Source organism: Elephas maximus, chromosome 8 (genome assembly GCF_024166365.1).
Source record: "Elephas maximus indicus isolate mEleMax1 chromosome 8, mEleMax1 primary haplotype, whole genome shotgun sequence".
Lineage (NCBI taxonomy): Eukaryota > Metazoa > Chordata > Mammalia > Proboscidea > Elephantidae > Elephas > Elephas maximus.
In genome coordinates, this window is record NC_064826.1 from 9586522 (window position 1) to 9601690 (window position 15169).

Sequence of the window (15169 nt, forward strand, 5' to 3'; positions counted from 1 at the left end):
CAAGGTTCATCCGGATCACAGCATGTAACAAAACTTCGTTTCTCTTAAAGGCTGAATAATATTCTTTTATATCGGATATACCACATTTTGTTCATCCACTCATCTGTTGATGGACACTTGGGTTGTTTTCACCTTTTGGCTCTTGTAAATAACGCTGCAATGAACACTGATGATCCCCCTTCCTTTTCAATAAAGGCACTTTTAGTAATGAATTGGACTTAACTGATTCCATTCTCTAGCTGGTCTTCTCAACGGGATTTTACCTCTTCCCTCCCAGATGTTTTCACAACAATTGGCACAGACTGCCTTAGTATATATTCTGTTCATAACAGGCACAAAAGCACAGAAAATACTTTGAATGATTTTCTTCAAAATAAAAATGATTAAAGCTTTCATGCTTCAGATGTCCACGTGTCGCACAGGCCCCAGCACATGGAAAGTGCCCAACTGATGAGTGTTAAATGAACGAACCTGGAAAATGAAAAATACACAAAAGGAAAACGTTTTATTCCTCAAAGATGAAAAAAAAAATGTTTAGACTTCCATTTAGCTCCAACTAACTGGTCAAATCCTTTTATCAAAAGGGTCCAAGCGCCATACTGATTATTTAGCTGTTTCTAAACACATTTCTATCGAATTCTGCCCGGCTGACTCAGCCTCGGGCTTTACAATCTTTTTTATTTTTATAACCCGGAGCCTTCCTTCCGTTGTAATGGAAACAAGCCCAGTCGCAAGGGCTTTCCCGGCGCCCTCCCCGCAGGACTCGGGCGCCTTCTCCTGCAAAGCCAGCCCTGCTCTCCGGCAGGAGCCCACATTCCACAGCAGGCTGCCGGCGGAGACGACCCGCCCCAGGCGGAAGCCGCAGCCATGGGAACCGCGAGCGCAGGAAGCCGGAGCGCGAGGGCGGAGAGCGGAGGAGCCGCCCCGCGACGGCGCGCCCGCGATGACGTCACGCCCGCGGGTGACGTCACGGCCGTGACACGCTCTGACGCCGTTGCCGCGGCGACTTCCCTCGTCTCCGCCCCCTCCCCGCCCCCCGCCGGCGTCCTTCCCCCATCCCCTCAGGCTCGGTCGCGCCGGGGCCGCGCGCGGGCGGGTACCTGCGGAGGCCCAGCGCCCCCCGCCCGGCCGGCCGGCGCCCCCGCCGCGCCCCGCGCCCCTCCGCCTCCCCGCCCCCCGGCCGCCGCGCTCGCCGGCGCTCGGCTGTAAGATGGCGGCGCTGAGCGGCGGCGGCGGCGCGGAGCAGGGCCCGGCGCTGTTCAACGGGGACATGGATCCCGAGGCGGGCGCCGGCGCTGCGGCCTCGTCGGCCGCCGACCCTGCCATCCCCGAGGAGGTGAGTGCGGCGCCGGCCGGCGCTGGGCTTGGCCCGGGAGAGGCGGCGGCGGGGCTGGCGCCCTCGGCCGCCTCGTCCCCGGCGCGGGGCTGCGGGCGGGCATCGCCGGGTGCCCGCGGCCCGGCCGCTCTCCGCGACGTCAACACCCAGGGCGGCCCGGGGCGCTTCCCTGGCCCCGGCCCAGCTCGGGGGGTTCGGGCGGCCGGGCCGAGCCGGAGGCTGTCGGCAGGGGGCGAGAGCCGGGCTGCCGGGAAGGTCACGCCTGGCGAGGTGGCCGGCCGCGTCGGTGAGGTGTTGTCGCGGTGGGGGGAGGGGGCTCGTGTGCGGCCGGGACCCCGGGCCGAGCGGCGGGACCCCGGGCCGAGCGGCGGGACCCCGGGCCGAGCGGCGCCTGTGGGCGGCTCTCGGTGGAGGGGGGATGACGGGGCGCCCGGCTCCCTGCCGGCTCGCCCGGCTGCCCCCAGCTCAGGCCGCTGCCCGCCCTCCCGCGTTCCTGCCCGCCCGGGGCTCTCTGCTCACCTCTTCTGCTCGGCGGGGGTGTTCACCTCGACTTTACTTTTTCAGCCCCAAGCCCCCCCCACCCCGTCCGCTGTGTTTTCCGTCTATGTCTCAGGCAGGCTGGTGACCCCCATCCCAGTGTCATCCGCCTCCCCGCTCGCTCTCCGCCGGCTGGGACCTGCCCGCCTCTAACCTCGGCTGCTACCTGAGTCCGTCTTCCACTTGTCTTACCTGAGCCCTCTGGAGGCGCTTGCCGCCGTTCCGCTGCTCCAGCACGTTACTGTCTTCTCCGGTCCTCTGGACACTTTGGAGCCACTTACTCTCCGGATCCCGGGCCCTGTCAAGATTCTTTCAAGTTTCCACACTTTGTCTGTTGTCACCCTTGCACTGCTGACACTTTGGGCTGGTTTTCCATTGTGCATTCCCCTCTTATTCCTGCCCATTTTCTGTTGACTTGATGATTTTTTTTTCCCCTATAGTCCTTTTCGTCCCAGTTTGCATTTTTCACTTTAGTCTGCTTAGTCCTTGCCTCTCTCAGCTTCTTTTTGCGTTATTCAGCCTCTCATCACCTTTTCAGATTAGCTTTATTTGCATGTCGCTTTTTATTACATAAAATTTATTGCATTTTGTATTTGGTGTTTTATTACATAAAGTAATATACTTTGTTTTACTTTACAAAAAATAAGAACGCATTGCCATCGAGATGATTCTGACTCGTAGTGGCCTTATAGGACAGAGTAGAACTGCCCAGTTGTATCCTAAAGAGCCCTGCTGGCACACTGGTTAAAGTGCTAGGCTGCCAAGCCAAAGGTCGTGGGGGGAACCCACCAGTGGCTCCTCAGGAGAAAGATGTGGCAGTCGGCTTCAGTAACGACTTACATCCTTGAAACCCTATGGTGCAGTTCTGCTTTGTCCTACAGGGTCGCTGTGAGTCAGAATCAACTCGACAGCAGTGGGTCATGGTTATGCTAGAATAACTGTGCTTTATAATTATTAATTTAATAATATGCCTTATTCTGTTGACTTTGCTCTAAGCTCTTTCCTTCCTACTGCTTATACCTTGTGCCCCAGTTCTCATAAAGTCTCATTCTTTCTTCTATTTTTCTTCTCTCTGTGCCGTTCTCTTTTTCCTGCTCCATTATCTTTACTCTGGAAAGTCATTTGATACGCTTGCTTTGTTCAGAATCATTTGCTTGCAATATTTGTTTTCCACTGTCTTACCCCACCTCCATCTATGCCCAAAATGTGTTCAATACCATTATTTGATTTAATCTAAATTTCTCAGGTTTTTCTCCCTTATTTCTTAATGTCATCAAGCCACACCACTTTCCACTTCCTTTCCAGTTTGCATTTCTGCTCAGGTCACTTTCCTCTAACATCTGCTCATTTCCCCCAACTGCTTGGATTCGAAGGATGGGGCTCTTTCCTTCTTTCATTTCCTCGTTTATTCTGTTGCCCTTGTCCCCGGTTCCCATGCGTTCTGCCTTATTTCCTGGCTTTTGGTACTGAACTTGCTGAAGCTTCCTCTTGTCTTCCCCATACCTCCACGTTCCTTTTTATTTATAAACAGCTTTGTTCCATTGACTTGGAAATGTATTTTTAGGATACATTGTTTTTAATGGGCAAATACTAGGGGTCACATCTGCTTTCTATTTTTTCCGTGGATCGGATATGCTTTTGTCTCACCAGGCACAGGTGCCTCTAGGCTTTGCTCTGAAGTATGTGTGGTTTTGTTGAATTGTAGTGTTGTTTGGAGACTATTACAGAGTGGAAGAATGGATAAATTATTGCATATGAGTTATGGAATTGTAATTCTCTGATTATAGTATTATTTACATTGGGAACTTGATTTCAGAGTCTATATTAGAACAATTTACAATGACAGAGAGAAGACATTTGTTAAAGTAAAATCTCTACTCTGTTATAGTAACTTGAAAGGGCCAGATTGTTTGGCGTTTAAGGGTTCCTGGACGCTGCTCCCTGAAGATTCTGAATCAGTCGGTGAGGGCTAGGGCCATGGGTTTCTGTATTTGGCAGACTTTCTAGGCAGTCCTCACTTACACCAATGCCTGAGAACCTCTGGGCCAGGTGAAGTTAGGTTCAAATTGCCAGTAGTTGGAAAGCATGCTCATATCTCCTGAAACTAAGGATACTCTTAATTTTAAGTAGTTAAAAGAGATGTGTTTCTCACTGCCCCTTTTACTCAGGTTTTGATGTTTAGTGATGAATAGTCAATTTTCCTCTGTTTTCTTACAAAGGCTGGTTATAAATGTATTTAAAAAAAAAAAAACAAAAAAAACCTTCTGGCATCGAGTTGATTCCGCCTCATAGTGACCCTCATAGGACAGGTTTGAACTGCCTCATGGAGCTTCCAAGGAGCGCCAGATGAATTCGAACTGCCGACCTTTTGGTTAACAGCTGTAGCACTTAACTACCACGCCACCAGGGTTTCCAGTAAATTTATTGGGGGAGGATAAATGATTAATTAACCTCCTTTGAATACATGTATCAGTGTTACAGCTGGTAGAATGCATTCCTCCAAGAAATCCTTTTAAATTTGGAGTCGATACTGCTAATTCATTGGAAGCCGAAATGTACTGTGATCTTTACATTGAACTGTCTTCCTTATATGCCCTTAAAGCCATATCTTACAATTGCCAAGTACTGAAAAGTAATGAAAAATCGTGCTTGTGTATAATGACATATTTTATTCTAAAGAAGTTACTTAGCTACCCCATGTCTAACAGAACGAAAGGTTGCCATTCCCACATCATCCTCACAATTGTTGTTATGCTCACCTTACCTGACAGTAAGATATAGGTGTTTTACAGAAAAGTTTCTCAGAGGGAGATTTCAGCAGCACTAATTTTTTTTTTCTAATTACAGAGGCAAAGCATGTTCATTATAGAAAAATTGAAAAGGTAAAACTAGAAAAATAAAGTTTAAAAATCATCCGTAAACGTGCCACTTAGATGTAACTACTATAAGCGTTTTGGTGAATACGCATCTACTTTTTAGGCATGTACAATACACTGTGTGTAGTTCCATAGTCGTTTTTAACCTGACTATATAACAAAGCTTTGTAAGTATTACTAATTACACTATGACTTATTTAAGTAATCCTTTTGGGGAGTATTAGGTTGTTTGTGTATTTTTACTGTGATCAAACATCTTGAACATAGAGTGTAGATTTTAGCTTTTAAAATTATGTTAGGAGTGAACAAATTTCATGTTTAACTTCGTAGATGCTCAAAATAGAATGTTCTGGTAAATGACAGGAGCTTATTAAACATTCATCAAATGAATATGCTTAAACTTTAGACAATAAACATTTACTTCTTACCATGGATATTTCTCTGATGTTACTTTCTGCCTGTGACCATATGGTATAAGATTACCAGAGTGTGATTTTTATTAAGTTGTTTTCTTTGGAAACCCTGGTGGTGTAGTGGTTAAGAGCTACGACTGCTGACCAGAAGGTCAGCAGTTCAAATCCACCAGGCACCCCTTGGAAACTCTGTGGGGCAAATTCTACTCTGTCCTGTAGGGTTGCTATGAGTCGGAATCAGCTCGACGGCAATGGGTTTTAGTCTTCTTAAATCGTGTTTCTAGAGAAGGGAGCCTCTCACAATTGCATTACAATTACATTATTTTCTGTTATCAGGATATCTCCAGTATTGGTTAAGCTGTGTAATTATAGTAATGCATTGTCTAGGGACTGTTCTGGCATGGAATCTCCCTTATAGCAAGGTCCTCTGTATTAAAACACACCCTCATGAGCCATGCCAAACCAGGCTGAATTGCACATGCCTCAGAGAAGTGGTGGTCCCACTAAAGTATGTACTCGTGCAGTTCCCGCTTTTTGCTATTAGTGTCGTCGTTACCGAAAAACAAACCCGTTTCCATCCAGTCGATTGGGACTCATAGCGACCCTGTAGAAAAGAGTGGAACTGCCCCCTAGGGTTTCCAAGGAGCGGCTGGTGGATTCCAACTGCTGACCTTTTGGTTAGTAGCCATAGCTCTTAACCACCCCACCACCAGGGTTTCCATTGTTGTTAGGTACTGTCAGATCGATTCCAACTCATAGCTACGGCATGACAGAGTAGAACTGGCCCAGAGGGTTTCCTAGGCTGTAATCTTTATAGGAGCAGATCTCCAGGTCTTTTCTTCTGTGGAGCTGCTGGGTGGGTTTGAACCTCGGACCTTTTGGTTAGCAGCCAAGTGCTTAACCACTGCACCACCAGGGCTCCTTTGCTGTTATTTGTCTAGGTGTATTTGAAGGTGAACAAAATGTGTCTTTTAGATTATAAACTATAAAAAAAGCTGTTATTCTTTGGTATTTCTGGTGGTCCCTCTCTGTACTCTTTCTCATTTAATGAACAAGAAACGAGTGTGAGACACTCACTCCTTTTATTTAGGAAATTACTGGCTATCGGTTACTTAACCTATGCTGGCTATAAAAGGAATCAATGCTCAATAAACAGGGAAGAAAGGAATGTCGGGACTGGGTGCTTGACTCCTTAAATGTAGTAAACTTGAGGGTGTGCTTGATTTAATTGTATTAAGGTAACAGGTTAGAAAAATTATATTAGGAGAACAGGCCAGAGAAATCTTTGACTTTTCTGTTTCCTGGTCTATACCTTGCTTTCCTGATGAGGAAAAATAGGAAGCTGATGGAGCTGTAGCAGCTGGAAACCTGGTCAAGTTCTTTAAGTAGTGGGAAGAGAGGGAAGAAGCAGGCTACATTGTTTCTTGTTTTGGTTTTGGGCATTTTCTAAGAGCTGATGCCTACTTTGTTGTAGTATAGAGTCCCTAATGAGGGGGTCTTCTTTTCACTTTGTCTCCAATTGTGGAGTTATTTTCTCCTTCAAATCTGCAGAAGTGCATTTGTTTTCTTTGACATACTGACATTAACTTAAAAACCCATTTCTGTCGAGTTCATTTTGACTTACAGTGACCCTATAGGACAGGGTAGAACTGCTCCGTGGGGTCTCCAAGGCTGTCATCTTGATGGAAGCAGACTGCCACATCTTTTTCCTGTGGGGAGGCTGGTGGCTTCAGACCACCTACCTTTATGTTAGCAGCTGAGTGCTTCACCCTGTGCCACCACGGCTTCTTGACATTAACTCAGCTGAGTATATAGTCAACATTTTGTGCCACAATCCCCTTATTTTCTGAAACCCACAGTGTTCCTATGCTTCCTAAATTTCTACCTACGTTGTCATTAAAATAAGCTGCCTTTTTAGTAACCTTACTGTGATGTTGTCTTCCACAGAAGCCGAATTTAAGTTCTTTACTCATTCTCTTTATCTGTTTTACCTACATTGGGTGTTCTGTAAAGTTAGAATCAGAAATAGTTATAGAACTTCTAAATTCAAAATAAGTGAGCCTGTTTATGAGCTTTCATGATTTTTAAGATAGTGTTTTCATGAAAAGTCTTAATGTTATAGATAACGTAATGCTAGCGTAAGAACCCAAACATGTAGCTTTATTCATTCTTCTCCTCTCAAAATATTTGGTGGTGGAACTGACGTGTTCTGGGGATAGTTTTTATTTTTCAGTGTCTTTTGGCTACCAACCTGATTTACTGTCATACTGATCAGCATGGTAGTCAAAAGAAGCTCTCAGTGCAGCCTCCACCCTAACATTAAGCAATTATTTTTTTCCCCTCTACCCTCTGAGATTATTTTGGTTTTCACGTTCTCTCTTGGGCGTAAAAAACCATTATTCTTGTTCCTTCCCTTACCAAGGCTATGCAGATAGAGGGAAATCGTCGCTCAGGGACTTTTTATGCCTCAGCCCTGGGAATGCCCTCAATGCAAAGCATCCACAATTGCTCTGAACCCAGTTGCCTTTGTATCTTCTGAAAGCTTGTAACATCCGATGAAACATCGTTTTCATCCTTGTTGTGTAGCTGCAGCTATTGACAACACTTTTGGGGCAAATGGACCATAGAGTGGTGGTTTTCAAATTACTCTAGGACAATTTAAAAATTGAAAAAAAAAAAAAAAAAACCCCACTTTACCACTGTGAGAATACGTCCTTTAAAGTGCTGGATACACACATACGTGAACCAGTTTTGGTCTGTTGGTAGTTTTTCTGTCCTCAACTTCTAGAACAGCACCTGGCACGTAGGTACTCAGATATTTAGTGAAATAATGAATGGATGAGGCCTTGTTAGGTGGGATGCACTCTGATTTTCTCTACTGTCCAATTCTCTCTTTTTTTGTGCTACTCAGAAAAATCAGCTTACTAGATTGATAACCCTTTGGTTGCCACAGGCAGTTTGGAAAACCACTGTTTTGGGTGTTCCAAAGACCTTCATAGGTTACCCCAAGACTGTTTAGTGCCCCTATACCTTGTTGTAGCAACAGCTGCAAACCAAAAGGTCGGCAGTTTGAATCCACCAGGTACCCCTTGGAAACTCTACAGAGCAGTTCTACTCTGTCTTACAGGGTCACCATGAGTTGGAATCGATTCGACGGCAGTGGGTTTATATCTTGTTGTTAGGTGGCGTGCAGTCATTTCCCATTCATAGCGACAACAGAGCAAAATGCTGCCCGGTCCCACGCCATCCTCACAGTCATTATGCTTGAGCCCATTGTTGCAGCCACTGTGTCAGTCCATCTCCTTGAGGGTCTTCCTCTTTTTTGCTGACCTTCTAGTTTACCAAGCATGATGTCCTCCTCTAGGGACTGATCCCTCCTGATGACATGTCCAAAGCCTTAGGCCTTAAGTTCTTTTGTCTGCTTTACATGTTGATTCCTTGCTAAAAGGGTTTTATGGCTGTGAAAGTTTTAGAGCTACAGTGTATAGAGGTGGGTACAGCGCAAGTCTTCCCAAGTGTCATAGGCTCTGTGGAAAATTTTAACAACTTGTGTCTAAGTCAGGAATTTAGCAAAGTTTTTCTATAAAACCAAACCGAACCCATCGCCGTCGGGTTAACTCTGACCCATAGCAAGGGTCTGTGAGTGTTTTAGGCGTTGCGGCCCATGTAGTCCCTGTCACAACTGCTCGGTTTTGCTGTTGCAGTGCAGAAGTATCCAGACCTTCTGTAATGAGGGAGCATGCCTGGGTTCTAATAAGACTTAATTACGGACATTACAGTGTGAATTTCTTGTCATTCTCATGTGTCACAAAATGATCTCTTGATTTTTTCAGTCATTTGCTTGTGGGCTGTACAAAAATATGTGGGCCAGGTTGGGTTTGAGAGTCGGTTTTCTGATCCCCTGGTCTAAGGAAAAGAAACTGTATCATCTTTGGGGTTCTGACATGAAGTTGTGGTTTGGAGGTCTATAGAATGTTCACAATCGCCTTAAAAAAAAAAATCAGGTTTATTGAGATGTAATTTACACTCAATAAAAATGTACTGTTTTAAGTATACAGCTCAATGAGTTTCAACAAATGTATATAGTCATGTAACTACCACCACAATCAAATTTCTACCATCCCCAAAATTCCTTTGTCCATCTTTGCATTCAGTCCCCTCCCTCCAACCTCAGTGTCTAGCAAACACTAGCCTGATTTCTGTTTCTGTAGTTTTGCCTTTTCCAGAATGTCTTGTAATCGCATGTAGTCTTATGTATATAACCTTATGTACCTGGCTTCTCACACACCTGGCTTCTTACACTTTGGCACAGTGCTGTTGAGATTCATCCATCTTGTTGCAGGTATCAGTAATTTTTTTCCTGTTTATTGCTTTGTAGTATTCTGTTAAATAAATGTACTGCAGTTTATTTATACATTTACCAAACCTGTTGTCACTGAGTCGATTCTGACCCTACAGGACAGAGTAGAACTGCCCCATAGGGTTTCCAAGGCTGTAAATCTTTACGGAAGCACACCTTTCTCCTTTGGAGCAGCTGGTAGGTTCGAACCACCAACCTTTCGGTTTGCAGCTGAGCACTGAACCACTGCACCGCCAGGACTCCTGTACATTTAACCAGTGGATGGATATTTTTTTTCCTAGTTTTTATCAATTGTGAATAAAGCTGCTATAATTGTGAATAAATAAATTTGGCTTTAGGTTTTTGTGTGGACGTTCGTTTTCGTTTCTCTTGAGTAAGGAACTAGAAATTATATTGGTGGGTTGTATGGGAAGTATAAGTTTTAATTTTCTAGGAAACTGCCAAACTGTTTTCTGAAGTGGCAGTACCAGTTTGTATGAACAAGAACCTCAGTTGCTATATATCTTTGTAAGCACTTGATATTGTCGGTCTTTTAATTTTAGCCATTCTGGTAGATATGTGGTAGTATCTCATGCAGTTTTAATTTGTATTTTCCTAGTAACTAATGATGTTGAACACCTTTTTAAGTGCTTGTATACTATCCATGGAAACTCTGGTGCTATAGTGGTTAAGTGCTGCAGCTGCTAACCAAAAGGTCGGCAGTTCAAATCCGCCAGGCGCTCCTTGGAAACTCCATGGGGCTGTTCTACTCTGACCCGTAGGGTCGCTATGAGCTGGAATCGATTTGACGGCAGCTGGTTTTTTTTTTTTTTTTTTTAATATACGCTCCATGTATTTTGTTTGGTGAGTGTCTTTGTATTTGGTATTTTATTATGAAGCTATAAGAGTACTACATATGTTCTGGATATAAATCCTTTATCAGATATGTATTTTGCCCATGTCTTACAGTCTGGCTTGTGTTTTCGTTTTCCAAAGTGTCTTCCAAAGAGCAGAAGTTTTATTTTTGATGAAGTTTTATTTTTTCTTTTATGCCTCATACTTTTTGTGTCCTAGCCGATAAATCTTTGCCTAACTCAAGGTCATAAAGATTTTCACCTGTTTTCTTTTAGACATTTTTATAGTTTTATCTTTTACATTTAGGCCTGTTGATGCAGTTGAAGTTAATTTTTGCGTGTTCTGTGAGGTAGGGCATGTCATATTTTCATGTATGAACGTCCAGTTTTACCATTTGTTGAAAAGACTGATCTTTTTCTGTTTGATTACCTTTATTGACATCAGTTGATTTTATATTTGAGTTTTAGATTCTTTAGTCTGTTTTATTTATTTGTATGTTTATCTTGGGCCAGTACCGCGCTGTATTCATTACTACTCCACACTTTATTCGTTACTCTGGAGGCTGATGGCACAGTGGTTAAGAGCTACTCCTGCTAACCAAAAGGTCGCAGTTTGAATCCACCAACCGCTCCTTGGAAACCCTATGGGGCCATTCTTCTCTGTCCTCTAGGGTGGCTATGAGTCAGAATCGACTCGATGGCACACAACAACAACAACAACGTTAAGTCTTAAATTAGGTAGGCCTGGCTGAGAGCATTTATAAAAACAAAAACCCATTGTCGTCAAGTCGATTCCAACTCATACCTACCCTATAGGACAGAGTAGAACTGCCCCATTCGGTTTCCAAGGAGCGCCTGGTGGATTTGAACTGTCGACTTTTTGGTTAGCGGCTGTAGCTCTTAACTAGTATGCCACCAGGGTTTCCAGAGATTTATAGAACTTTAGAATTTGATTTTTAAGTTTCTTTTGCTATTGCATTTTTGGGAGGAGAGGGTCCATACTTCTCTTCAGATTCTCAAAGTTATCTTCTCCCCCTAAAATGCTTCAAGCACTTCTGTGTGGAGTTACTGTACCCCTATCTTGAGTTATGTGGTGGTAGGGTTCACGAAAAGTGGCAGGTAAGTAAAGCATGTTGAATTCTCAATTAATTCTGTTATAAGAAATGAAGGAAGTATTCGGGTAGGATGCACAAAAAAGCCAGTTATATCCTTTTTACCATAATGCAGAAATACGAAGTGTTATCAAGATATGTATGGGGAAAAGTGAAAATGCCAGTCAGGCTGCAGAAGGTAATAGTTTACAATTCTCCATCTTCATCAAGGGTTCTTTTATTTGAAGCCTGTGTCATGTTGTGTGATTTATGAATCTTAGAGGCGTGATGACATCGTTATGTTTTTGATAAGGATAAGCATGCAGTGGTCGTTGGCCATATTTCCACCTTTCTAACGGAGCCCATGGGACCTTTCACCTTTTAAAAAATTACACTAGTGAAAATTTTTCACTAGTTCTTAGCTCAGGGGGCTTCCGTACAATATAAAATGGTGCTTCTAGTCAGGATTTTCATCTAAGAACTGAAAAATAAAAAATCAGGAAGCACTGGTTCATAGAGCTAAGTCTTAAGTGGAAGGTAGCGATTGTCCAGGGAGATAGATGATCTTCCTTCATGTCGTAAGGAGTGTCATTCCAATGTTGTTTGGCCACCTTACACATTTTGAAACTGTACTCCAGGGAGAAACACAACTTTTTGGCAGACTGCTTTCAACCGTTGTTCCGAAATTTGTATGCGTGTGTGTATTAACGGTGTCCATCCCATTATAAAAGATGCTTTAACTGTGCTTAAATTGAGAAATACTCTACTTTTACGTGTTTTCTTTCTTACAGTAAAGGTATAATCTGTAAATTAAAGAAAATTTTTAGTTTCTCTTTAGAACAGTTTAAAATAAAATTTTAGGATGTTTTGAATTAGCTACTTACCTTTGAGTGTTTTAAAGCTGTTTGAAAGACTGCTTAGCTGCTGGTTCCCCATTGACGTAGGATTTTTAAACTAAATATTCTACCTTGCAGCAGTATTGTGGTAGTTTTAAATTCCTATTTGGGCTCAGAGATGTATTTTTTTAATATTAAAGGGAATTACTAGTGCCAGCATTAAAAATGTAAACAGTGATCAGAACCTATATTTTATGTTTCATATTGTCAAATCTGAGTCTTTTCTCTATTTTGAAGTTTATACTCTCTGCTTAGAAATCTCTCTGTAGCTTAGAGGGAAAAGGCAATTACTAATTTTAAGAGCCTTGGTTAAGTAGGTATGATTTTTAAAGAGCTCTTGTTAGCATAATTTCTGCTGATGTTATATGAAGGTAATTTAATTCCCATTTGTTACTTAAAAAATCCTATCTTTTCTATGAATGTAAAACAATTACTCCTTTTAAAACTTAAAAAAATTTTTTGGACTGTAAAAAGGTAAAATACTATTGTTGATTACTCTTTAAATAACTAAAAATTGCTTTTTTACACATTATATTGCTGTATTTCCATGAGAATAGTGACAGAGACCTGCAGATAGGGAAGAGATTACAATTCAGAATAGCCTTAAATTCCTATTCTCCAACCACCGAAAGTTTTCATCCCCCTTAGTTTTTACATGATTTCCTCTAACATTTGAAGTTATTCCATCTATATATTCTTAGGAATCAGAATCGACTTGACAGCAACTGGTTTGGTTTGGTTTTTCCTCATAGTATCAGTAAGTTTCACAATCTCAAGGAAGATCCGTCAAATGTGAGAATTCAGTTCAGTGTAATTTTTTATAACTTTTTTGTGCATCAGTGGCAGATGGTATGTGATTTTTTACTGCTGAGCTTGGCACTTAATTTTCTCTATGTATTTATGAAGTACACTTTCGGTTATTGGTTAACATAGATGGCTCTTTGAGAGAATAGTTTAGCCATGGAGTTGTGTCACAGCCGTTCATTCATATGGTGCTTGCTTGTCACTGGCGCCTCGTCCTCCGTCTCCCCCATTCTATGCGCTGAACTTGTAGTAGCTCAGATGTGTTGAAGAGAATCACAGGAGTCATATGAGAATAAAGTGAGATGATGAATATGGAAAAATCTTCACAATGTAGTATGATTTTTGCTGCTGATTTTCAAGACAAAAGATAAATTATTTAAATTTGTCCTTTCAGAAATCTTTGTAGTTTTTTTTTTTTTTTTTCTTTTAATGTCCAGTGACATACTTAGCACAGGGATCTAATGGGTTAAAACTGTTGGCAGTTCTTCATGTAGAACTGAGGTAGACTTAATATAGGCCTAATAGAGCTATTCAAATGTTGGCTATATTCCATTAATGTTATCTCTAAACCACTGTTGAATTAAAGAAATGCGAAGTGGCAACATTAATATTTTCTGTAAGTGTTTCACGGGAAGAAGGTAGAGCTTCTTAATATGATAGTAGGAAAACCATATGTCTCATGGCTTTACAGGAAAAATGTTAAGCATTATGCCTTGGGTGTGTTTTGGCATTTTTAAAACTATGGTCCTGGTCCACCATTTGTTTTGTCATCCATCCAAAGCCACACTGGTGACTTCTGTGTTGAGCCGTCTCACAGGACAGCAGGCATTCATTCATTCAGTAAATATTTGAGTACCTGCTATATGTCAGGTACTAGTCTAGATGCTTAGTGGTACATTTGAAGGCAAAACAAAGATCTCTGCCTTTTGCTAGCTTACATTCTATGGAGCTGAGGTGTGGGGAGGGGGCAGAAAACAATAGACACAATAAAAAAAGCAAATTATGTAGTATGTTGGAAGGTAATAAGCACCATGGAAAAATGAACATTCAACAGAGTATGGTTGGGGTAGATTGCAATTGAAAATAAGGAGATCAGGCTAGGCCCCAGTGGAGAAGGTGGCATTTTGAGCAAAGACAGGAGGTAAGGCAAAAACGTTTTAGGTAGAAGAACCAGCTACTTTAAAGGTTCTGAGTCAGGAATGTGCCTTGCCTATTCAAGAAAACAACAAGGAGGCCAAAGTTACTGGGATGGCTTGAAAAGCGGAGGCTAGTAGTAGGAATTGAAATCAAAGAGGTGTTGGGGTGGGGGGGGTGGGGGGCATGGCCAGAAGCCATTGTAAGGACTTTGGCTTTTTGCTTTGAATGAAATGGGAAACCATTTAGGGTTTGAACAGCAAGAGCTGAGTGGCATGATCTGACTTAGGTTTTAACAGGATTGATCTGGTCGCTGTATAGAGAATAGACCATAAAGGGGCAAGGGTGGAAGCAGGGGAACCAGGGAGAAGGCTATTGCAGACATCTAAGTAATAGGTAATGATGGCTCCAACCAGAATGATAGCACTAGAGGTGTCGAGAAGTGGTCAGATTTGGCTTGTTTTAAAATAAGCCAACAGGGTTTGTTGATGGATTGAATGTGAGGTGTGTAAGAAAGAGAAGTGTCAAGGATGACTCTTAAGACTTTTGACCTGAGTGACTGGTAGGGCGATGTTGCCTTTAACTGAAATGGGAAGCAATTGCAGTATAGCAAGCCAGAGGGAAAGAGGGAGGTAGATATCTAAGATGTGGAGTAAGCAGTTGGATATATGAGTCCGGAGGCCAGTCCTCTAGGAGAGACCGCTCACTGTATTCATGTCTCCTTTTCTTCTTGGGTGTACAGCTAGAAGATACTTTCCCCTTGTAGTTAGGTAGGGTCATGTGATTGAGTTCCAGCCAATAGAATGTGAGCATAAGCGTTGTGCTCCATTTCCAGGGCTGCTCAAGTAGGAAGGACTGGCTTTTGATAGGAGCCTGCATGCTTTATCTC

At 42.9% G+C, this 15169-nt stretch overlaps 1 protein-coding gene across 2 annotated transcripts in view; it reads left to right on the forward strand.

Moving 5' to 3' along the window:
* The first annotated feature begins 1163 nt into the window (after window positions 1–1163).
* BRAF (B-Raf proto-oncogene, serine/threonine kinase) overlaps window positions 1164–15169 on the forward strand; it is a 144573-nt gene continuing 130567 nt past the window's right edge. For both annotated transcript variants that reach the window (XM_049894770.1, XM_049894768.1), the window contains exon 1: window positions 1164–1336. In XM_049894770.1, the coding sequence (XP_049750727.1) occupies window positions 1211–1336 (126 nt within the window). In that variant the 5' untranslated portion in view covers window positions 1164–1210. The remainder of the gene's footprint in view (window positions 1337–15169) is intronic.